The sequence below is a fragment of the Ruditapes philippinarum genome, unplaced genomic scaffold (assembly GCF_026571515.1).
Source record: "Ruditapes philippinarum isolate M1 unplaced genomic scaffold, ASM2657151v2 ctg4416_1_1_1_1, whole genome shotgun sequence".
In the NCBI taxonomy this organism is placed as follows: domain Eukaryota; kingdom Metazoa; phylum Mollusca; class Bivalvia; order Venerida; family Veneridae; genus Ruditapes; species Ruditapes philippinarum.
Window position 1 is genome coordinate 967 of NW_026854972.1, and position 27,170 is coordinate 28,136.

Below are 27,170 nucleotides of genomic sequence, written 5' to 3' on the forward strand. Positions count from 1 at the left end.
CAAACACACACACACACAGGTGAATCGCTATATGCCACCGCATCGCAGATGCTGCGGTGGCATAAAAAATAATAAGTGCAGAGCAGCAGTTTCTGTGCACTGCACTTCTTATCAATAAGATCTATCATTCTATGATGTTTCAAGTCCATAGCTTTCATACTTGAGGAGAAATGACAAGGACAAAAATAAAGTAAGAAAATCAACAAAGGGCAATAACTCAAAAATAAGAAATGCAGAGTATCAGTTCTTATGCACTGCACTTCTTCTTAATGAGATCTATCATCCTATGAAGTTTCAAGTCCATAACTTTTATACTTTCGGAGAAATGGCCTGGACAAAAATTAAGTATGAAAAATAACAAAGGGCCATAACTCAAAAATTTAGAAATGCAGAGTACCGATTCTTGTGCACTGCACTTCTTCTTAATGAGATCTATCATCCTATGAAGTTTCAAGTCAATGGCTTTTATACATTAGGAGAAATGGCCTGGACAAAAATAAAGTATGAAAATAAACAAAGGGCAATAACTCAAAAATTAGGAAGTGCAGAGTACTGGTTCTTGTGCACTGCACTTCTTCTTAATGAGATCTATCATCCTATGAAGTTTCAAGTCCATAGCTTTTTAAGTTGATGAGAAATGGCCCGGACAAAATTAAAGTATGAAAATTAACAAAGGGCAATAACTCAAAAAATAAGAACTGCAGAGTACCGGACCTTGTGCACTGCACTTCGGGTTATTGAAAGAAGCATGCATACCAAGTTTGAAGTCAATCAAACTTATAGTGACTGAGTTATGCTCCGGACAAGCTTTAGGGGACGCCGACGACGACGCCGACAACGACGCCGACAACGACACAGACGCCGCCGCCGACACCGCCGACAAAAGTAACCCCTATATGTCACCTTTTCAAGGCGACACAAAAAGGGCCATAGTAAGTGCGAAACTTGATTATACTATCGGCAGACAATCGATTGTGGTGGTCCGATTATTGATAGTGATTTTTGAGTCCGATAACCAACAATTGTCCCAAGTTCGAGTCCCGGTCAGGCTGCACATTTTTCTAACTCTGTAACATTTGGCGCTCAACGGGGGACCATGACTGCATTAACATTGCTCTCTATCGCTGAGAAACTCGAGGACACATTTCAATATAGCGGGGGAGTATGCTATGGTTCAGAACTGTTTACTAATTAGGGGAGATAGTGTGTAAGCGGCCGGATAACTCAGTCGGTAGAGCCGCGGTACGATATTCTGAGGGTCCCTGGTTCGAGTCCTGGTCAGGCTTCACATTTTTCTCCCCTTTAAAATTTGATTACATTTCACAGGATAGTTATAATAAATTATATATCATCAATGGAGCAGAGGACACAATAAATAAAACGTATATCACATAGAATGATTTTGCCAGCACGCATAGCTCAGTCGGTTAAAGCGCGAGACTTGTGGCTTCAAGTCCCGGGTAAGTTAACTTAAACATATGTCAGTCTTTCACTGTCCTCCAAAATAACCGCATACTTTCCTGGAGGTCCACGGACACAGTTGTATCATTTTGTGCTCAGATGAGCCAGAAAACACAATTCACAACAGTGGCTCGAATTATAAATACTATAAGCCTATATTTCAACTTGTGAGAAAAAATGTTAATGTTTTGACTTGTTTCTCAAAAGAAGTGACAGACTTTACGATCACACACGCGTTAAAAATTAAAAGAGGTGTGTAAGCTATTTTTTTAACGTTCGGAAATTTCTAAAAATGTCGATTTTTTTTCCCCAATTATACCCGGTGCCCTTTCCATGACAGCACGAACAGGCGTTTTTTATATAAAAATTTGTAGTGCATCACATGATGATACTATTTAGAAAATATTTAAACCCTTGGCATTGTACTTTCAAAGAATTCAAGTATATAAACCAAGCAGCCATAAGGGTAGGCCATTTTTGACCTAAGAGGGCATGATTTGGATAACATATATCCGCCAAGTTATTGGCATTATAGTCGCACAAAAGAATACTTAATTAAATATTTTACCTGAAAATATCTACATAAATAAATATAATTATATTGGCTAGAATAAGTATGGTACTCAACATTTTATAACGAACTCTTAAGTTTTACATTAAAATACATTAAATCAAGATGGCACCTAAGATCAACAATTCTGGTGTCTAAGTATAAGAAAAATGTATATCACACATTCGATCACTTCGAGTGCAGAATGTTTTTGATATGGACATTTTGGACTCGGAAAATGAAAACGATACTTGAAGGTGTACATCATGGATTTGATATGGCTTCGATTTGGGCTTGAAAAATAAACGCGAGGCTAAATGGAGTGCAGTATGTATTTGATACAAAATTTTGGACTCAAGAATAATGAATGGATGATTTTAGAACATCATGACTTGTGGTGCTATTCAATGGTATTCAATGGTTATATTTTTTCAGGTGTTAAGTACAAAGGAAATTTGTTATAGTTATATCACACACCATGATGTCATATGATAAACAAAAATAAATGTTATATCACTTACGTTTTTTAGAATCAATATACTGTTCTTCTTTCTCGGCTTTACTTGCTGTCTTCAGTTCTTTTTGTAACGTCTCTCCTAATTCAGTCAGGTCTGTTCGTTCTTTTTCTCCTTGTTTATGAATTGTATCAACTTCTTTGTCCCTTTCGCCATTTAATCTTTTCACAGCAGCATCAGTTTCATCTTGTATCTGTGTCACTCCCTCGGCAGTTTTAGACTGGAGAGATAGATATTGTTCTTCTTTCTCGGCTTTACTTGCTGTCTTCAGTTCTTTTTGTAATGTCTCTCCTAATTCAGCCAGGCCTGTTCGTTCTTTATTTCCTTGTTTATGAATTGTATCAAGTTCTTTGTCCCTTTCGTCATTTAATCTTTTCACAGAAGCGTCTGATTTATTTTGTATTTGTGTCATACCCTCGGCAGTTTTAGACTCGAGAGATAGAAGGTCTTCTTGTTTTCTTCTAATCATATCTAGTTTAACTATGTCATATTTCTCATCTAATCCAGCCTTCATCTTGTCTTGAATTGCTGTTGCCACATCGTCTAGTACCCTTCTTATATCTTCTTTACCAATGACAAGAGTGTCATTTTCTAACTTAATTATAAATACCATAAAATATACAATATCAATCAATATGCAAGTATATCAGAATTTAATATCTTTTAATCATAAAGTGTACATTTCAAAGATATAATTAATCTATAGTATGTATTTGTAACAGGTACGTGTGCAATGTTTGTCATCACTAATTTGTAAATTGCATGCTGATCAAAATTATGATAGTTTAAAATGTATACAGCAAAACTTTGCCTATTGTAGTAAACACAATTAGTGCTCGTTCCTGTGTCGAATAATAGTCACAAGAGCGTAACCAGGTTTATTTACAAACAAAACGTTTTGAAAATTAGTATAAATCTTCAGCACAGAACAATAATTGCTGTGTATTTAATTGAATATTCTGACTTTATTTTGCATCTCTCAGAGGGCATTTTGAAAAAAAGATTTCATTTGTGAAAAAAAAATGTTTGTCCATGTATATTTCCTTACGAGCCATTGCATAACGGCCAGCATTTAATAATATGAAACTATTTTGTTCCGGAACATTTTATTATGTTTACGCACAATATTCTTGTTCATTAAATAACAAACATATTTTGTTACAATGATCTTGAGAATAGACCATAATTTAATGGAAACAGTATTTTTCCATCAATGAAACAACATGATTTGTTCAAAATTCTATAAATTCTATAAAAAATATTCAATTAGACTTTAACTCATTTTACGTAGATTAAACACGAAATCACTGTGTTCTAGTCATACATCGAAATGTGTAACGTATTCAAATGTTAGAATAGTTTAATTACCTGTATAAGTTTCTGCTTAGCATCTTGCGCATGCGTGTCAGTACCTAAATACACGGGGTCAGAAAGTAGTTTCTGTAATAATTGAAAGTAATTCTGGAGATCTGAATCTTCTACTTCAAGTTTTGATGAATGTCGCACATTTCTTCCAATCACTCTCGCCTGATCAAAATAGAATAACAGTTCTCACTAAAAGATTAAAGAGTAAGAAGCTATATCAAATGATAAAAATATGCAGCAATGAATTAGTTTTTTCGTTCGCTTTTAATGAAACATAATTATTTGTGTCATACAGTCATTTAAGAAACATTCGTTTTCAAAGTTAAACGAACTATAATATTTTCAGCAAATATTTAGCCTTTTACTAAGTAAGTAATGAAATTTTCTGTAAACTAGCAATCTGTTAATTAATAGTTAAAATTCAATCCTTACTAAGGTACTAAATGATTCCCAGAAAGCATGATAAAATCTTAGTTTATTATAGATATCATACTGTAGTGTTAAATTTCTATGTTCAACAAATGTATTAACGATTGTTTTGTTTCAAAGTTTCGTAATTAGTATCGGAATATTGTTTACCTTTTCAAAAATATTTTTCTTATTGTTGAGGTTTTCACGTATTTTACCCTGGAAGTCTTTGTAATTAAGGATAACACTAATAATACCATTAAAGTCTGTTTCTGTTGCAGATGTCTTTTCTCTGTATCCATCTGGGGGCATGAAGCACTTTGCTACTTCCCAGTAATTACTGCACCACTGGGTGGCATCACTATTTTTGTACGACGGACCTTTGTACCTATGTGCATTGTATATTTCAGTTTTGAAGTTATGACATATCTTGTTAGGACAGCCAGAATAACTGTACTTTGTCGCAACATTTCGATGATACGTACATTTCCCGTGCTTAACTTTACAAATTGTGTCAGTACGGCAATGAACAACATTTTCCGTGCAGCAACTTGAACAACAAGTCCCACTAAATAAGCCATTTAAGTAGCATATATCATGCAGACATTTCAATTGAAATTGTTGCATTTCATTACAAACAAAAGATTCAACTCCTTCTTTAGTAAACAACAAAGCTAACTGAGCTTTAACCCAGTTATTGTATTTCTTTTCTAACAGTTTAGGGCTATATGAAGCCATTGCTTGGAAACTTTTTTTTTTCCCACTTAAAGCACTGGTGTGTCTTGTAAGCTCCGATCTATAGCTGAAAAAATATGTAAAATAATAAAGAATATTATAACATTTCAAGAGGGTCTATTTAGTATATTTTTGAAAGTTGTAATACAATATTCTTTAGATATGTCAAAAATAAAAAGCTCAGGTATTTTTTATATACACCTTGTTCTGAATTGTAAATAAATGCAATTGTTTTCATAAAATAACACTTCTTTATTAATTTAAAAAATAAAAATAAATAATTTAAATGCCTTAGTATAGGCAGAAATACGGTGACACATAGGTGACATGTGTGTGTTTTTACACACACAAGATATTTTGTCTTGATCATGAGTTACTAGGTCGTGCGCACGATATACTATGTTGTAGCTACGAGTAACAAAGCTGTACGCACAAGATACGTATACTATGTCGTGGCCACAAGTTACTAAGCTGTATGCACAAGATAATTTACTCCTGGGTACGATATACTTTATCGAAGCCGCGAGACTTAAGTCGTGCACATTAGATACTTTGCCGTGTCCATGAGTTAATAAATCGTGCACACGAGATAATTAAGTCGTGTGTATGAGATAATTAACCAATCAGTTTACAATATATATATACATGAATTTTTTAAACTTAGGACATTCCTGGCTAAAATTGTACATGTAACATAAATCTTGTCAACTACTTAAGGAATTAAGATCCTGTAACACATTTTTTCATGGTTTTATTTCATAAATATGATGCTCAAATTAAGATTTGTCAATACTGTAAGTTCAAGTAAGCATTATTTATATATATTGAAGATATTACCGAATTTAACTTTCATGTAAATAATGGGAGGTAATTAGAAAATTATTTTCTATAAATTCTAAGTCAAATTTTCCAATAAGAAATGAATGCATATAATTTATTGATTAAATATAATGTGAACACATATTTGCAGTACACATTTTACATATTCTTTGATGTTTTGAAAATTGTTTTATTTACAAAACTATATACATATATATTTTTTGCAAGTGTGGTATACACGCAGTAACAATATCAATCACAAAACATACAGGATATTTAAGGATCATAAGTGGTAGTTATCCAAGGCCCATAAATCAAATAATATTTTTTACTACTGTATGGCCCTTTTGTGGGGACCATTCTTTTGATCAATATGTACGTGCTAACGAACTGTTAACCATGTACATACGATTACTTTTGAAGGAATAAATCCAAGTTATTTTATTAGGTAGGGCCATTGCCCGTGGCCATGACCATTAAATGATCTATATTGATGTTTGACCTGATGATCTGATGAATAACTTAAGAAGGAATGAGACATGGTTAATATAACCTAGTACGAACATTGCACCTGTAGATGACACCTAATAATTTTGAGGAAATAGGGTCAAACATCAGGGTCAGAATGACACTTAATGTATAATCGTTGTCCACTAAATAAATTATAATTATGGCACTCTGACAGGCAGGTGAAAGAGGAACATAATTGTCCTACGGCAGTTTTCTAGTTACCTAAGAAAATTAATATATAATTATATAATTAATTAACAAATCTGACTACTACGGTGGCACAAAGGTGACATGTGTGTGTTTTTGGACTATTTTAAATATTTTTAAAATATTTTTTTTATTGACGACAGCTTCTCTGTTCTGTATTCGTCAGTATGTTCTTCTAGCCTTATATTTAACAAGCTTTCTTATTGGATAGTCATATCTCGTTTTTTTATTGGTCGTAGTAGTTTATTTAACAACGCTGCCAGTTATTCGCGCTACTTCTTGAATTTTTGTTTGTAAGCGTCACTGTTTGAACAACATTTTTGCAGTAGTTTGTAACAAGAAGAATTGAATTATCAATTATACAAGATAATATGAAAATGAATTAGAAGATATATTTTACAAAAATTTCTTTGTTCTAATAAATCTCCAAGAATGTTAGAAAATCAAAAGAATTGACGTTCCAGTCAAATAAGAAATAAGGTAGAAATTCCGCTAGAGTCACATATTTGTAATCATACAAATAAATGTTCACTTTGTATGGAAATAAAAAAGGGTCCTAGTGTTTCTTAATCTTTACATAAGGTTAAAATTCATAAAGTAGATAAACAGTCAGACAAATATAATTTTGAGAGTTGTCGTATTAGAATAAACGACAGGATCAATACTGATTATTTATTTTGATTACAAAGATTTACTTGTTTGTGACTTGTTATAGTTTGGATTTCCTTTGGGTTTCCAGGGTGATGAAAATGTGTTAAAGCCAACTAAAAATGTATCACATTATAAGAACTATAAAGGAGCTACCGAATTTCCTGTTGAAATTGAAGAATATTTGGTCAAAGACTTAAGCCATGCAGCTGTCATTGGTCCTTTTAAAAATAGCCCGTTTGATGATAATCTTTTGACTTCACCCTTAAATTCTGTTCCTAAAAAGTCAGTTTCTGAGAGAAGGATTTTTTTGGATCTCAGTAGTTCTACTCTAATGCTGTGAATGATTACATTGACAAAGATGTATATTTAGGGGAATCTATTTCTATAGTATTTCCAAAGATTGATAATTTTATTAAACTTATTTTAGCCAAAGGTCAAGGATGTTTAATGTTTAAAAAAGATGTAAGACGTGCTTATAGACAAATAAGCATTATGTCCTTCACAAAACAATCTTGTATCCTTTGTTTGGGATAAGCATATTTTTGTGATACAGTTTTATCAATGGGTTTACGCAGTGCTGCTGCTATTTGTCAAAGAGTGACTAATTTTTTAGCATTTATTTAATATGATTTTGTTTTTGTATTTTCAATTATCAGGATGCCTTTTCAGGTGTTGAGAGACCCGATAATGCTCATATGGCTTATTCTACTTTAGGAAAGGTTTTAGAATATAGTTGGATTGAAGAGCCTTTAGATAAAAGCTGTCCTCCTGCCAGTGTAATGAGTTTTTTAGGAGTGTTATTTAAAACTTCAAAAATGACCATGGAGATCACTCCAGATAGACTGGAAGAAATTAATATTCTTCTTTCACTTTGGTTAGATAAAGAAAAAGCCTCTTTTAAGAAAATACAGTCCTTACTGGGTAAACTCCATTTTTATTAGCTCTTGTGTTTAATCCATTAGGGTGTTTGTTAGTCGGTTGTTTAACTGGTTAAGAGATTTGCATGGTTCACCCAGTAATATGATTTTTGATATTCCTCAAAAGGTTATAAAAGACATCCTGTGGTGGAGTACATTTTTACCTTTATATAATAGAGTTTTTTTTTTTTTTCACTGGGCTCGTGGTCAGAGCCAGATGCTATATTTTCTTCAGATTCTTGTTTAGAATCTTGTGGTTGTTTTATGAAGGGTAATTTCTTTCATTCTGTTTTTCCTTCTTTTATTTTAGGAAAACAGTTACATATAGAGGCCCTTGAAATGTTGTCATTGGTTGTATGTGTTCATTTATGGGGAAGCACTTTTAAGCACAAGCGTATTTTAGTTCTTTGTGATAATTTGTCAGTCTGCATCATTTTCAATACTGGGAAATCCTTTTTGCAGTCTTGTCTCAGAGAGATATGTTATTTTGCGACAATTAATGAATTTGAAATTAAGGCACAGCATTTACCCTCAAAACATAATCGAATAGCAGATCATTTATCAAGATGGGGTTTGAATCCAATTCATGAACAACAGTTTAAGATGTTAATCAAAGAATATGATTTGCTAGAGTGGAAAGTTGATGAGTCTGTGTTTCATTTTGTCAACAATTGGTAAATTGGATTTTAAGTCTTCATTGTATATATGTTTTCAGAGAATCATCTTGAAGTACTCACACTGGACTTAAATCCAACAAAAGAGCTTATGCTGTTGGTTCTCGTAGGAACTTAAAGAGTTCAATGAGAATCTTTTATATTTGTTTTTTTTTTTTTTTTTTTTTTTTTTTTTTTTATAAATTTTGTGGTTTACCTACTTCAACTGAAACATTGCAACTTTATGCTCAGTTTCTTAGCAGGTCCTTTAAATCTGTAGATTCAATTAAAATTATATCAGTTGAGTTAGATCTGTCTATTTGTTGTTAGGTTACAATATTGAACATATAAACAGCTTTTTGCTTAATTTGTCTCTTAAGGGTATTGCTAAAAGCATTCTGCACATAGTTAAACAAGCGGAACCTATAACTCCTGATATTTTGATGAGTATTCATTGAATTTCATGTTTGGACTTTTCTAGTATTGACAATTACACATTCTGGTGTTTATTTCTGTTTGCTTTTTTCTTAATGGCCAGAAAATCTAATCTCGTTCCAACTAGTTCTAAGGATTTATCTGAGCCTTAATTTTTACTAAAGTTTTGATGATAGTACATTGTTAGTTTCTATGAAATAGACTAAAACTATTCAAGCTGGGGAAAGGATTCTTATCACTCCTTTGTCTCCAATAATTGGCCCTGTTTTGTGTCCTGTTGAGGCTTATAAGAATATGATAAATTACATTTTTGCTTCCAATGAGGTAAGCCAGTTACCTACTATACGTTTCTTCTTAAACTACGCTCAGTTATTGAGGGTATTGGTTTAGATTCAAAACCATACTCCACTCAGTCTTTAAGAAGAGGTTTTGCAACTTCGGCATTTAAACTAGAAATTCCACCAGATTTGATGCAACTAATGGGTGATTGGCGTTCTGATGCTTACAAAAGATATAGTCAATATGATATTAAAGATAAAATTTAAGTTTCTCGTTTTGTTAGTAAAACCTGTTAAGTTATAAAGAAAAAATTTAATTATTGTCTCAGATTGTAGTATTTTTAGGTTGCTTTAACAGGTTATTGCAGTATTGTGTAGAATTGCAAAGAATATTGATTATGCATTTCGTCCTTGCGGAGAAACGTGTCTATTGTCGTTAGGATGTCTTAACCTTCTAGAAAGATTTGATATTCAAATATCAGCATATCATATTTTGCGCTTCTTTGTCTACACTTTTTATTTGTTTTCATCACATATTCTTTGTTATTAGTCTTTGTTTTTCTTCTCAATTTTATTTTTCTATTTTATATTATATTTATTATTGTTTTTCTTGCAGAAATTCGTCCTGTTGTTATAATAGGAGATTCCATCATTAAAAATATTTCTCCGATCGAGGGAGTCAAGATCCAGTCCTTTCCTGGTGCAACTATTGGCAGATTAGCTTATTTGGTTAGTCAACACAAAATTGATTTGTATGACAAAAGATTTATTGTTGTTCATGTTGGCACTAGTAATACAAATGTATAAGTAATTGACAGTCAATTCATTCTATCGGCTCAGATTTTGCCATTTTGATTGCATCTATTAGGCATGAAAACCATTCAATTAAGATTATTATTTCTTCTGTTCTCCCTCGACCGGTGGATCATTCTGATACAGACATTAAAATCAAAGAATTAAATCATTTTCTTGAAGATGTTTTGGCTTCGGATCTGAATTTTGAATTCATAAGATTATACTGTCCATTTTGTTTAAATGTCAAGTTAAAAGATTTTTATTTGCTAAATTAGATGGTGGGTTTCATTTGAACACAGAAGGCTCCAATCGTCTAAGGCATTTTTTCTTACGTGTGAATTCCACTTTACCACGTTAGTTGTTCAGTTAAAATTCTTAGGATTACATGATACTTTGTCTTTTTGTATCATATAATATTTTGTCATTTTTTTAATTTTTTTTTTAGAATTTAGATATATGGCAGTATAAGATTTTTAGGTAAGAGGCTATTTCTGTTTAATTTCGTTTGCATGCTAATTTGTGCTTTATTTATGTTTGCTTTGCCTTTGCTTATTTTGGCTGTGGTTTGGCGGGTATTTATGCTTGTTGCATTTATGTTCTACATTACCTGTATTGCATGTTTGTTTAATTATCTAATAATTGAATTGTCTTCTTGTATTGCATGTTTGCTTACTTATCTGATAATTGAATAGTCTTACATGTATTGCTTGTATTGCTTGTATATTTATTTGTTAATAGAATAGCCTTAAAGTGACGCTCATTCATTCATTAAAATTTAATTATTACTTTGGTTTGAGTCGTTATTTAGCAAGGATAATAATTGGACTATATTAAATATTTTTAAAATATTTAATTATTGACAACAGCTTCTCTGTTCTGTATTCTTCAGAATTTTCTTCTAGCCTAATATTTAACAAGCTTTCTTATTGGATAGTCATATCTCGTTTTTTGATTGGTCGTAGTAGTTTATTTAACGACGTTGCCGGTTCTTGGTTTTTTGTTTGTAAGCGTCACTGTTTGAACAACATTTTTTCCCGCCCGCCCTTCATCAAGCCCATTTATGTATTTGGTTTATCATTATTTTTTTTTTTACTTTTTTTTACATTCATATGTTCATGTTGTTTATTTGTTTTTCATCTTTATTTCATTTCATATTTTGTTTTAATAATTATTTCTTTATATAATTTATTGTTTAAAACAGTTTAAAGTTTATAGTGTAATAGTTTATAGTTTAAAAATCAATTGTTGAGCATCCTATACTTTGCATGATTTGTTTACTGTCGTAAATCAATGTCACTTAAGTTCAGTGTTACAGGCGGGTATTTATGCTTGTTGCATTTAATATGTTCTACATTACCTGTATTGCATGTTTGTTTGATTATCTGACAATTGAATTGTCTTCTTGAATTGCATGTTTGCTTACTTATCTGATAATTGAATAGTCTTACATGTATTGCTTGTATTGCTTGTATACTTATTTGTTAATAGAATAGTCTTACAGTGACGCTCATTCATTCATTAAAATTTAATTATTACTTTGTTTTGAGTCGTTATTTAGCAAGGATGATAATTATTTACCTCGTGGCCACGAGATACTATGTCGTGGCCACGAGTTACTAAGTCGTGGCCACGAGATAGCTAAGGCGTGGCCACGAGATAATTTACCAATCAGAATACACTATATATATAATGATTTTTTTAAACTTAACAACTTACTTTTACATGCAACATTAATCTTTGAAAACACTGAAGATATTCACTTTGAAATTGTCTTTTAGATGATATTAGAGAGTCACCTTTCAAGGCCCATCAGACATTAATTTTGACTATAGCTCTTTGTTGGGACAATTTTGTGATCGAATTGGTCAGTTTGTACGTACTACGGCCTGTTAACCTTGTTCATACGATAAAATGAGTCCTGGTTAATTTTATTTGGAAGGGACATTGCCTATGGATAGTAGATAGCCTATAAGGTAAAGTCCTTGTCTGATGAATAATTTAGAAGAGATTAGCCATGGTTTATATAATCCAGAAATATCATTGCACCTGATCAGTAAATAACATCTAATAATTTCGAGGTCATTGGGTCAAAAATCAGGGTCACAGTGACGCTAAATGTAAAAGTATTGACAAGTCAATAAGTTGTATAAATGGCACTTTTATAGGCTGGTGAATCTTTGTACTATAGCACATGTCTAGCTAATTAGGGAAATTCATACAAATGGTGTAATATGATTAAATATAGTTATTCGTGGCCACGACATAGTATCTCGTGGCAAAGTGTTAGCTATCTCGTGGCCACGACTTAGTAACTCATGGCAACGACTTAGAAACTTCGTGGCCACGACATAGTATCTCGTGGCCACGACTTAGCTATATCGTGGCCGCGACTTAGTAAATCGTGGCCAAGACATAGTTTCTCGTGGCCACGACATAGTAACTCGTGGCCATGACATAGTATCTCGTGGCCACGACTTAGCTATCTCGTGGCCACGACTTAGTAACTCGTGGCCACGACATAATATTTCGTGGCCACGACTTAGCTATCTCGTGACCACGACTTAGTAACTCGTGGCCACGACATAGTATCTGGTGACTGCGAGATAAATAAAACACAACATGTCACCTTTGTGCCACCGTAGACTACACTATAAATATATATGAATATCATTTTAATCAATGTAAATGTGTTTTTTTTAGCGATGTCGATTACCGAATACGTCAGTAATTCGTGGCAACGACTTAGTAACTCGTGACCACGACATAGTGTCTCATGGCCACAACTTAGAAACCTCGTGGCCACGACTAAGTAACTCGTGGCCACGACATAGTATCTGGTGACTGCGAGATAAATAAAAACAACATGTCACCTTTGTGCCACCGTAGACTACACTATAAATATATATGAATATCATTTTAATCAATGTAAATGCTTTTTAGCGATGTCGATTACCGAATACGTCAGTAATTCGTGGCAACGACTTAGTAACTCGTGACCACGACATAGTGTCTCATGGCCACAACTTAGAAACCTCGTGGCCACGACTAAGTAACTCGTGGCCACGACTTAGTAACTCGTGGCCACGATAGTATCTCGTGGCCACGAGTTAGCTATCTCGTGGCCGCGACTTAGTAACTCGTGGCCACGACATAGTATCTCGTGGCCAAGACTTAGCTATCTCTTGGCCGCGACTTAGTAACTCGTGGCCATGACTTAGCTATCTCGTGGCCACGACTTGGTAACACGTCACCTTTGTGCCACCGTAGACTACACTTTAAATTTATATGAATATCATATTAATCAATGTAAATGCTTTTTTTAGCGATGTCGATTACCAAATACTTCAGAGCGTTGTACACGAATAAATCTGACTATCGAGTAGTGGAATATATACACGTCGGACTGTTTTTGCAAGAGGATTTTCGCTAAATTATTTACATCAGTGTTAAAGAATAGGTTTATTTAGAACAAAATACCTCGAAATTAATAAGGATTACAAACCCGAAATAGCAATTCTAAATTTAGAATTATTTGATTTTATTCAGGTTCATCGTATAACTTCCCCGTGGTGCAGTGGTAACGCGCTCGTGAAAGGTCTGGGATCAAATCCCAGTCGAGGCAACTATTTTTAAGTGTCTTTTTAAGGAAGTAGCCACGATATGCAATGATAAAGTGTGGCTGTCATAATAAAAATGAAAATAAATGATTTTTGATGCAACTCTAGTCATGCAAAATTCCGTATGTATCAAACTTAAACTGTTAAAGTAAAAAATCTAAACTAAGATGAATTATTGTATATAAAATAAACTTATACAGGAAAATACATACAGAAATACATTGCGATTCAGATTGCAAAGATCAGAAAATACAGAGCTTGCAGCCCTTTGATTTTAGATGTGTTTATCTATCTATTTTACGAATGGGAAACATATCAACTTTATGATAAATTAGATTGGAAAAATTATATCGTAAACAATATTCACTTGGGAAGCAAACATCATTTTTCAAGTTTAAAATATTTTCGTAAATTCTGTTGATGAATTAATGCACCGCTTTAAAGCTTTTCCCGATGTTCGACTATATGTTAAATTTGTATACATGTGTTTTGTTTACTATTTTGATATCATTTGTTTATTCAATGATATTTAAATGAAATTATACATTTATGTAAACCTGATATATAAATTCAAGTGAACAGAATTATTTCCTTCTTATTGTAATACTGACAAATTCGTTGAAGCTCTAGGTGGTACATAGTTAATATTCTGTTAATAACAGGCCAAACTATCAAGTCTAGGGTATATACTGGCTTAATAAGAGCGGAACAGACATACGTGTGTTACTTTCCTGGCCTAGCATATTATAAAGGTAAACTAAGAATACCAGGTCCATTTCAGCATTTCAACTTCTAGAGCGTAATAACATTACCACACAATTTGATCACTTTTGCTCATTTGAAAAAAAAAAAACACACACGCGCGCGCGCGCACACACGCACACACACGCACGCATATCTCAACATTTGAATATAAAAGTTATACATTTAGGGTTAGGAAACAACCGCAAAACTAAATAAAATGGAGTATTGAAAGAAGATAGTAGGTTATTAAGCCATCAAATCACAGGTAAGCCGTCAATCAAAAGAGAAAAATTAAACAAAAACTGGCAATTTATCTTAAGAAATTCAATATATCCTCAAGAATCGAAAAAATAACATCTTTGATTGAGTATACGGGGCGATTTTTAAGACAAAATTCAAAATATTGCAAGTCTGTCCATAAACGCTACTAGTATGTGAAAAATATCAATAACTTCCACTTTGTACCAGTTTTATCAGAATTCAACATTTAAATATAAAATTGTGGAATTTGAAATTTAGAAGCACCGGGATATGTGTTCATACGATAACTGTCATCGAACCCACGATATAACACGTTCGTATCATTCAATGAAAAGTTCTGAAGATGTAAAACGTTTTAATTTTCAACTGAAATCATCCAACCAGGTGCTGACATGCCATGGGAAAGTTATATGCATATGGGAGCAATTTAAGTAAGTCTATATCCATAAAGAAATTATTAAAAAACAATTATTACAAACTATTTCAAACAAATTTCTATATTCGCGTAAAATAGTGTGTTATAATTGTTGTAGTCATATTATAGATATTGTTTGGACCCATGCAATTTACGTGTTCTTTAATAAGTGGTTATAGATATGTGACTTGTAATATGGCATATACTTAAAATTATATTTGAAGGTAACGTGTTTGCTTTACATTGTTCTAATAATAAATGTTCAAATTGGCTGTTCAAATCGATTAGATTTTAAAAAGGAAAATTTCAGAGTTTTCTCTACAAAAAATGGTTTATTCTGACGCATGTTTTAATATCGCGATTATTCTTTTGTGCATGTTATAAAAATTTTAGCCAAACATTTTTGTTTTTGTCCTTAAAATCGAGAATGTGTTAAATACCTTTTAATAAGATCTATTTATATTTAAGCTTTACCAGGCCTATAATGATGTTTTCTGAATAAAAAAGATACTCTCCTTTTATCCATTGAATATATATAGAACTATATAAATGCAGTCTCGACTTAACCTGCTCTGTTTATCTATGTATTGATTTAAGGGATAAAAGCATCATTCTATTGTTTATACGCGTTTTGATAAGTGAAGTAAGGTTCGACTGTCGTTTGTTATATATTGTCTGTTAGCGTGTAATGATATTTATAAAAAAGATTGTTTATATAAAACGCAAAGTGGCTTCTTCATATAGTAAAAGTAAGGACCCACATCTCTAGATTAACAACTAAATTTGTACCAAGTTTTGGTAACAAATCTTGTGGTTGTGTGCTTCGATATGTCTATCTTCGGAAACCGAAAGTGACGGAAAAAATGTATTTGAATATCCCAATATAGAAAACTCAACAAAAATGACATCTGCAATTCCATGTATAAAAGAATGCCTGATTACAAAATGTGAAAATACAGTACAAATAAACTACATTAGTTGACTAATACAGAAATATTTATAATACTACATATATTAGACGAGTTAAAATATGTTTCTTACGGTAAAGTATCTTTTTTAATAAATTTGCATTATTTTGAATCAAAATTTTGATTCGCTTGCATGTTAGCCATTGAAAATTTAACAACTCATACCTTAATGCTTGGTCTATACATAGATATTTCGTATGAATGAATAAGAAAAATAGTTGTTGAAAGACGAATATCATATTTATGAAAGGTTTGTTAAAACCATTCAAATGGTGTATTATTAAATAAATTGATTTTGTTAATATACTGGTATTCTATCGATCTTCCAACTTGATTTAACATGTAAAGCTTGCTGTCTAACATGCATTAATTGAACATAATTCAATACTTCATTTTTTCAAATATATCAATCGTGTAAATATTTGATTTTCTTTAAATTGCTTTGTCACAACCTTATATTCAAAATACACAAGATTTAAAATATAGTCCTGTTTTGCAGACATTGTCGTTTAAATAAATAGTTTTGTTATAATTTAAACATTGAGTGAATAAAGAAATATTTAAAAGAACCTGTTTGCAAGTCGCATATCTATTTATTTATTTATATAATTATCAAACATGTTCTGCCAAATCATACGAATTTATGAAAAAAATAATGATCTTGTTTTTTTACTATGGTATCTTAACAATAAAAATGAAGAAATATGGATCCAACTCCCACATGTCCCATGCATTTATATGCTCAATGGTTACTAACAGTAACATATTAAAATCTCGAAGTTTATAATTTCATTTCTGGTCTATGATTCGTATTTGCTGTAATTTATATGAAATATATAAGCTAATGAATTAAATGAAATACAAATGTGTCATTATAAATTATATTTTATTTTTAGAACAAACGTTTCCCCCCTTGCCAAACCAGCAAGGTAAGTTGTTTTCTATCGCAGTATGCTATGACGCGACTTTATCGTCAACATGATAATCGTTATCATCATCTTCTTCATAAAAAACATCATCACGTTTATCAATATCAATATCATCATTATCACCACATGATCACCATATCATCATCATAATCGCTCTGGGGAGCTAGATTTGTTGCGAGCTGTATGCAGCGTATATGTATCATGTAATATATCACTTTATTTGTTTGATTTCATAAGAAACAAATATAATTATGGTATAAAATAAATATGAACACTGAAACGACGAACTAAGCGTTACTATGCGATTAATAATAAATAAATTAGTAAATAAATAAATATGTGAGATTTCAAATTAGTTCCTCATTTTAGATACCTTTTACGCATTTATTTTTTAGTCAAAATGCACTTACAAAGAAGGTATCCTATTTAATTCATTCATTCACAGTGTGAGGGTTGGTGCACTTTTTCATTTTCCCTCATGTTCAGACTCAATCAAATCGAGTCTGCAAATTTCATGTAATTTTGCCGTTTTAATGCTTCCGAGGGATCTTTTTTTTACAGATATTTATACATCACAACAACATGCAGGTGTTATATAAGTGTTGTGTGGCGGTCGTAAAAAGTTTCCCCGTACTTCACTTCAGTGTTGATATATTTCTGGTCCTTCGGGATAATTGAGTCCAGCACTTTTAAGTGTCGAGAATTGAGTGCCGCTCAAGCCGGTGCTAGGGGCTTGAGGGAAGTTGCAGTTTTTCATAATCCCTCATGTACATACTCAATCAAACCGAGTATGCAATGTTCCTGTAATTTTGCTGCCTTCAATGCTTCTGAAGAATGTCTTTTTTCAAGATATTTCGAATTGAAACTTGCGGTAAAAATAAAATTCTCTATCAAAAGTCAATTTAGAAGACTGGACATTAGAATATTGCAATAAGATGGAAATATGCATAACACAAAAATAATAAAAAGACAAACTTAAAAACATGTTGCAGATTCGGTTTCATTTACAGTAATTAATCTACTTGTCTATGTCCACATAGCATCGGCTTGCCATAAGCAGAAAAAATTACATTAAACATTAAAATGGTAATACGTTAACATTTAGAGCACCCGACGATGTGGGCATATGGCTACGATATAAGAAACTTCACAATGAGAACAACTACTAAAAATTAATCAAAAGTATCAGAGGTTATCAGGCTTTATATTACTAATATGACAAGAAAGGATATATACACTATACTAATTTTCTAAAAAGTCAATGTAGCTCCATTGAAATAACCTTCAACCAAAATGAAAATTTCTATAAAAAACCTTTCAAGAAAGAGTAGCATTATGTCGTCATCAATAATGTTCATTTTGTTCTAGGTTTCTTTTCAAATTCAATATGAGTCTGCAATTAGTCAGAATTAATAGTTTTCGCATATAACACGTATCGTACAAATATTTGTACCACTGATTATCGTGCAGACAATTTCAAATTTTCAAAAACTGACATATTGTCTCTTTTCTTTTAAATAAATTTGAAATTCAAATTTTAAGCAATACTTTTTAAAAATGCACTATATAAACATATAACTGAAGTCATTTGTTTCTATTAGCACGAAGAGAGTCAGTAGACAGAGCAATTTATAGCTATATATAAAAGTGCACCTTTCGCTTAAAGTACCATTCTATTTTCCTTAATTCTTGTTTAGATAGTCCATCTACTGTCGAGATTTTATACTTGAAATTGATATTCTTTGTCTTCTTGGAAAGTTCGCTATTAGAAGGAAAAAAACACTTCAAGATGTGTGAGTTATGTGGTGTCAAAACATGTTGTATAACTAAAACAGAGTCAAATGAAAGGAACACTGCAGAAATGATTTAAACTGATATATTTATTCATCTTAAATATCTACGATTCTATTAATGCTTTTCTTCTGTCATGCTTGACATAACATGTACTCACTATAATCTGATAATAGATTTTTTCTATGGAAAGCTTTGACTGTCTTATGATTGTAAAAATGAACGTTGTTGTGTCACTCTTTCTTTATTTTACAATGTGCACTCGTGAATATATTATGTGGATACATCCTTATATGAATTCAACTGAACAATATATGATGTCGATGTGTCTTTATATGATGTCGACCAATCATTATACGATGTGCATTTATGAATATATGATGTGGTGTAATCATTATATACAGTCAACTTATCAATATATTATGTCAATTTTTCATTATACGATGTGCATCTATTATTATACGATGTGCATTTATGAATATATTATGTGTATGCATCATTATATACAGTCAACTTATCAATATATTATGTCAATCTTTCATTATACGATGTGCATCTATTGTTATACGACCGCTGCTTTTTATGAAGAGCAAACATCATTATATCGTGTGCTTCTGTCATTATACTGATGGGGTTTAATTTAACGGGTTATATATCTCACTATGCACCGTTCGTGGCGACAGCAGGAAAACTCAAAGTAAATTGTATCATATATTTTTAAGTTGACTCTATATAAAGACAATTCTCCATAATAAAGTGTTGTTTTGACTCTATATAATAATGGTTCCACATAATATATTCGTGATTGCACATCATATAATGAAAGACTGACATCATATAAGGCCACATACACATCATATAATGTTAAGTTGACTCTATATAAAGATGGTTTCACATAATATATTCATTAATGCACATCGTACAATGAAAGACTGGTTTCATATAAGGACGTGTTGGCATCATATAATGTAACGTTGACTCTATATAAAGACGGTTCTGCATAATATAATGTTATTTTGACTCTATATTATAAAGATTGTTCCACACAACATATTCATTAATGCAAATCGTATAATGAAATATTTACATCATATAAGGACACATTTACATCATATATTGTTAAGTTGACTCTATATAAAGACGATTCTACATAATATACTGAAAAATGCACAGTGTAGATTGACATAATATAAGGAGACATAGACATCATATAAACTCGACTCTATATAATTATTATTCCACATAATACATGTATATTTATAACTTCACATCATATAATGACAGACTGACATCATATAAGGACAGACTGACATAATATATTGTTATTTTGACCTTATATAAGGATGGTTCCACAAAATATATTCAAAAATGCACATCGTATAATGATAAATTGACATCATATAAAGACACATTGACATCATATCTTATTCAGTTGACTACATATAAAGATGGATCCACATAATATATTGATGAGTGCACGTTGTATAAGGAAAGGTTGACTCAGTATATTGCTATTTGGACATTACAATGTTCAGGTTTATAATTATAAGACAGTCAAGGTTTTCCATATTTTTCCATGACTTGTGTTTGGTTTGGTTGTTGAGTCGTTTGACAAGTGCCATGCGATATCATAGAAAGGTACCTTACCCGTTCCTCTTTCGTGTTCTTTTTCTTTACTTTGTATGACAGAAAAGACGTTAACCTTGCCATCTCGAATAATTTATAGACAATACTAACATTGGTATTTAAACAGTAAATACCAGAGACGACAATTGCCGTTAATAAGATATTGAAATAATAATAAAACTTTAAAGGAATTCACGTAAATATTTATAAAGGAAAACAATTTGTTTTTACGAAATATTAATTAGTTTTTACGAAATAATAATTCGTTATAAATTTACGAAATATTAATTCGTTTTTATGAAATATTTATTCGTAATTACGAAATATCAATTCGTTTTTACGAAATATCAATTCGTTTTTACGAAATATAAGTTCGTTTTTACGAAATATAAGTTCGTTTTTACGAAATATTTATTCGTTTTTACGAATCATTAAATGTTGACTACTGCTTAATGCCTACGTCACATTACAAGCGGGGAACGGCCGATATAGAGGGATCGATGGGACAACATCGGAGAGAAACATTTCAATCATGTCCGGAAAAAAGTGGGTGGACATTCTCCCTCTGTGGTCAGTTAGGTAATTTGATGGTTTCCAAAGGATACTCGCCCGGTCACGCGGTGAAAAACCTTGGCGTCTTCTTTCTGGACACCGGTCGATATTCTAAAGGTACCCGGCAGACAAACGTACGATAAAAGTCCAATTGCCTTCCGTTATCAGACCTGTTTGCAGTTCTGTGACGGTTAAGTATACGTGCCATATCTGATCGGCTGTCGGACAGTATTCGTATGGCATGCTATCCCATTTTCCGGCCGTTATTCACATCCCCTCTTTTGTTGGCATTTTTCTTTGCCTTCAATTCTTCTCCTCTGATTTCTCCCCCACCCCTCCTTTGCTTTCTTTTTTGGAAGGTTTATTACACTCTGAAATCAAAGTTTTCCATAAAATATTGTAATTGAAACTTGAAAAAACTTTCATAAGCCTCCATGGACGTGTGTGAAAACTGAGAGAATATGAGTGTGTAATTGAGCTTTTAAATACTCGCACTCGGTTGCCGTATAGAAAAGTATTAATCGTTCTAGATGTTGGAAGACAGCGCAAGATACAGATAGCAAGATGCCCTTATTTCAGAAAATATGAAAAACAAACTCAATAACGAAGGCGGCGTTAAATGAACGCAAGCACGACACTATCTAGCAACACAAGATAACCAACGTCAAAGAACCAAGCAGGACCCCAAACAATCTTCTCCTTCTTTTTTCCCTATCCAATTGTTTTAGCGTTTAAGCACACATGCAGGGGAATTCGCTTTAAATTCTTGTTCGAAAGATTCCTAGTAATTTCAGTTTGTCATCCCGGGAATCGAACCAACAATGTACAGATTACAAGTCTAGCGATTTAACCAATTCAGCTCTGCAATCTTGCTAATGAGAGAATGATGGTGTTATTTATGATTTACCCTGAGCACTTTGGCAGCAAACCAACTTGAATATACATACCAGAGCACAGTTCAGCCACCGCATCATTCCTGGACAGTCTGTCAAGCAGTTAAACAGTAATAATCGCTTTCACTTTCGCAAGGTACTGATAACATCTGTACAACGAAAGTGACCTTCACCGTCGTCCGAGTATTGAACATGGGTCAAAGGCTTTACCTGCCGTAAGGTCTGTTTAATAACCCCAACGCTATCCTTACGGACATTTAAGGACCATACGTGCGACGAAATGAGTTCATCCGGGTCCCAGTCATTAACCTGCCGAGCCGTCTTCGGCGACCGCTCAGATACCGCTTGGAAACTGGAGGAATATTTGGTGCCCAGGAGGTAAAGATTCTAACCGGTATGTAACCGATAGCAAAAGGTGTGGGGCCGTAAATCGGAGTGTATTTTACCGTGTCTGCTACGTTGCGCTGGCGAAGTACCGGATGCCGGAAGAAAATAACTCTGCACCAAATTCTCCGATTACCCGTATGGTGCCCAACCGTTCACTTTACACCGGAGTGTCCCCGGGCGGAGACCTTTGAAATTGTCAATTTCAGCCCGTTCAGGCATCGATTCTCCATCGTAAACCTAATCGGAGTGTAATGTAACGCAGGCTTAAGTCGGTGCAAGGGTGCGTGGATGGTAAATAAAAAAGCTTGCTCTTTCCAATACCGTCCATGAACAGTCTCAATTAAATCGAGCCTGCAACATTTTCAAATTTGTCGTTTTGCGCGTTCTCTCTATTTTACTTTATTTGCTTCCTCCTAAATGCATCACTTCCCATGGACTTCTTGTGGCCTGTCAGAAGGTTGTTGGATTATTGCAATTGCATACCATAACACCCTATGTATCCATAACATCACAATCAGACAATCAGTGCAATGCTTTTATATACGCTAGGAAAAAAGGATCTGCTTTGACTTTACAAAGTTACAAACACATATGAACATCAAAAAATGAAAAAAAAATATGTTTCTTATTTAAAAAATATATCCAGTTTATACTTAAATGTTGAATTCTGCTTACTCCAGTGTCTTGAGGGTATAATTGTAGATTGTAATCACTAGTACCGTTTGTGAAAATACAGGTATAACTAATACACAGCCATATGCTAATTTTTTCCGCTTAAGGCTTTCTTTAGGGATTCTGTTTATCATCTATTATATCGTCAAATCAATATTCTTTGTTCCTATTTGGTTAAACGTCACATCAACATAATATAGGCGACAATTCAGCTTGTCTGGTGGAGGAAGACATCATGTGCCCTCCATTGAATTATTTCACGGACGCTTGGACGCCTGAGTAAAAACCACCGACGTTCAGTAAAACAACGTGGATAGCTTCCTCCATGAAATAGTTGAGATTCGAATCCATTGCGGTAAGCGGTCGACCCTTAAATTCAATCAAAGTTTAATTTGAATTGATTTAATTTATAAAAGTGTGATTTGATCGTCAAGAACAACGCTTTTTTTTAGTCGTAGTTTAGTGTTTTTTTATAATTGTGTGTAATCCTCCTTTGATATTGCCTGACAATTCTTAGGATGTCTTTTTTGATGTTTTTTTTAATTCTGTCTTTTGGTGGATGATATGTGACATGAAGGCTTTAGAACCTTTAATCCCTATAAAACAATGAATTTTGTTTAGTTTTGCTCAATACTTTTTCGTTGAAGCTAAAATTTATCATACTTAAATGTTGAGTGCTGTTTACGTCGGTGGAAGGATGGGGTGTGATTCGTAGCTTGCAATTACAATAACTGCTCATGATAAAATATATTTACATTATTAAATTTCATCGCTAGATTTGAATCGAAATAGTGTTAACGCATGATTGATTTGAAGTCATTAAATAGTTATGGATATAATTCATCTTTCACGTAAACGCTTGCTTCAGTACATTTGCACGAAGTCGAAAACGTGTGTTTCAACATAAAAGTCGACATCGAGTATCCACTGCAAAGAGACCTTATAAAAAACATATTTCATTCCATGAAAAATATAATGTCTTCTTAAAAATGGTGACAATAGAAATACTACATAAGTAAATTGATACAGAAACATGAATGATAGACGTATTACAAAATATAACAACTTACGGTTAAGTGTCTTCTTTAATCCATCTATGTGTTTGAATCAAGTGTTCTAGAAATTGAGCACAAAGTTCATCTTTTAAATGTTTTCTATTCAAATGTTTATATGTAAACACAGTAGCATATTTGATTACAAAAAAAACTTATAACAAATTTGTCCACAATATATTGCCTCTTGTGCTTAAATCTAAATAGTTTAAATCATCAGTTTACACGCTATTTTATTTTCGCTTCAAAACGCTTGCTTGTGAGCCAATTAAAATTCAACACGTCATACTTTAAGGCAATACAATACAAAAATAGTCTATAAATTGATGTATGAATAAAAAACGTATGTTTAACCAATATCATGTTTCTGTTTGGCTTGTTAAAATATTCAAAGAATGTATGCATACGGATGATTATAAGTCCATCTATTTTGTTAATACAGTCAAACCAGTGACAAAGATGGCCTCCGCATGAAGACCACATCGCAACGAAAAACAAAAACATTTTCTTAGAAAATTTCATTGAAATAAATACAACAGTGAAAACTTCGAATAAAGACCACTCGTACATAAAGACTATCTTTTAGTTATTCCTTTATAAACAAGTTTGACTGTATACAAGAATGTGATTAAAAATCTTCCTGTGAGAAACTTGATATAACGTCTTAAGCTTCCTGTCCGTCACATGTAATTGTTGAACATATCTAAAATTTTAACAAATATACATTAATTGTTTAAATGTATTAATCATGTAAATGTTAAGTTTTCTTTTTTATTTGCTCAGTTAAACTTTAATCTGGGAAATATAGTAGGCTGAAAAAAAAACCTTGTTTTGCAGAACATGATTGTTTTAATTAATAGTTTGGGTATAATTAAGACAATAAATCTACAATTACATAAAACCAAAGATATATTTATATGAAACCCTCTGTAGGTCGCATATCTATTTAATTTTTCGTATCGTTTTCTGTCGAATTATATGATCTAATAAAAAGAAATAATATTGTTTATCTGAGGTCAAATTTTTATGCATTATTTCCGCATAAATCAATGCTTATCTGATATTGAAGCTCTAGCGACAACATCAAATTATAGAAAATAGTATATCTAAATATAAAATAAATATAACCGTCATTTAAGTTTTTGACTTGCTCTGGTCTAATATACATGAATGCTTCAATAATTCATATAAGTTAATGCTTTAAATGATACATGCAAGGCCAATAATATATGTACTTTTAAGAAGTATTATTTGAAACTATTATAAACAAATAAATCAAACAAACAATAAAAAATGAAGCTGTATTTATCAATGAAATACACTGACTTCAAAAATAATGTCTCGCTTAGACGAATAATGCTTCCCGTCATGAAGTTGGCTCAAAATATTCATCACCAAGTAAATATCACCTGGTGTCATCTTCATCATTGTCATTAGTAAACTCATTATCGAATTCAAAAATGCATCAACCTCAACTACATCAAAATCATTATTAGTAAACTAATCATCATGTTTATCATCGTCTTAACTATCATTGTCTTACTAAAAGCATGCTTTTTGCCAGTTTCATCATAAAATTTGAAGCAAACATCAAAAAATCATGACGTATGATAATCATCATCATAATCGTTCAATTCATCATTATTTAAATCATATCATCGTCATAATTGTAATCCTCATTACCAACATAATCATTGTCATGAAATATTTATCAAATCCATCATCATTAAAATCATAATACTCAAGTATCTCATCGTTTTCATCATAATTTTTGCCGTCATCAAATCGTTTATATTATCATCACATTCATCAAAAAAATCTTATTTTTATCACCTTATTGTTATAACTGCCATTGTTGTATTACATACAGTCTGATGTCATTTTTATTGCATTTTAAATATCAAGTGATAATGCTGCTGCTTATGCTGCTGCTTATGCTGCTACTGATGCTGCTACTGTGCTGCTGCTGCTGCTGCTGCTGATGCTTCCGATGATGATAATGATGATGATGATGATGATGAATTATTGGTGATAAGGATGATGATTATGTTCAGGTGATAATGATGATATTTATGTATTGGTACTGATGGTTTGTGATGATCAGAATGATATGATCATGTGCATGTATGCTTAATATATTGTTGATGATGATAAAGTATTTATTATGATAATGATGATTGGAATGTAAAAAAAGGAAAAAGAAAAAAATATTTCTTGTAACATACTTCTTGTAACATACCTCCGGCCAAAAAAAACATAATACAACAAACATGACATAGCAATGAAAAATACAAAGAGGTGACCATAATTATACATAGTATATTGCAATATGAACATTGGTAGTCATCTTATAAAAAGAAATTTAAAGATATTTAAAGATATAAAGGGAATTTCGTATATCATCGGATATATTACACTATACTATTACCATTAACATTTTACCGTTTTATAAAATTTTATGAACTGAATCAGCTACATTTAAGTGAATGATCGCGAAATTATAAATATATAATGTTCCCGATACATTCTGAATGCCTTAGATGTTTTGGTGAAGTTTAATATCGTCATGTCATTGTTCTTCCTTCTCATCAGGAAATCACATCCATATTCAATATATTCCCTTTAAATTTAGACCTTTCCTTGAAAATAGTTACAGCAGCGTCTTTATTTATTTAGGAATTTTCTTTAAACTACAATATTATTATAATTATGTTCCTTAGGTATCACTTACTAAAAACGTGTTAAGCTTCGTCAGGCATCAGGTTTGTTCAGAAATACAGCCACAATATAATGTTAATATCAGTTTGACTTTTTTTTAAAAACAAAGACGCTTACACTATACTGTGGGTAATTGTAAGTGTTTATCAGTACAAGAATTTACTTAACTTCATTTTGTACATTGATCAAGAATGGCACAGCACTCAACCTTTCGTGACTGAAGTTATTTTATTAAACAACCGGTTT

At 32.2% G+C, this 27,170-nt stretch overlaps 1 protein-coding gene across 1 annotated transcript; it reads right to left on the reverse strand.

The window, feature by feature from the left end:
- Window positions 1-470: 470 nt before the first annotated feature.
- Window positions 471-24,880, reverse strand: LOC132741655 (uncharacterized). The gene is made up of 4 exons (XM_060729875.1): window positions 24,225-24,880; window positions 4,471-5,101; window positions 3,895-4,053; window positions 471-3,121 (listed from the first exon to the last, which is right to left on the reverse strand). Exons 2-4 carry the CDS (start codon window positions 5,035-5,037, stop codon window positions 2,525-2,527), a joined length of 1,323 nt encoding a protein of 440 aa, XP_060585858.1. The 5' UTR covers window positions 5,038-5,101; window positions 24,225-24,880; the 3' UTR covers window positions 471-2,524.
- Window positions 24,881-27,170: the final 2,290 nt, after the last annotated feature.

What these genes read in the sequence shown, in the direction of transcription:
- LOC132741655 (XM_060729875.1), bottom strand. Translation starts at nt 5,037, where the DNA reads ATGGCTTCATATAGCCCTAAACTGTTAGAAAAGAAATACAATAACTGG. An exon ending in AGAAAAATATTTTTGAAAAG is followed by an intron (nt 4,054 to 4,470) that starts GTAAACAATATT and finishes TATTTTGATCAG; the next exon opens with GCGAGAGTGATTGGAAGAAA. An exon ending in CTAAGCAGAAACTTATACAG is followed by an intron (nt 3,122 to 3,894) that starts GTAATTAAACTA and finishes TTTATAATTAAG; the next exon opens with TTAGAAAATGACACTCTTGT.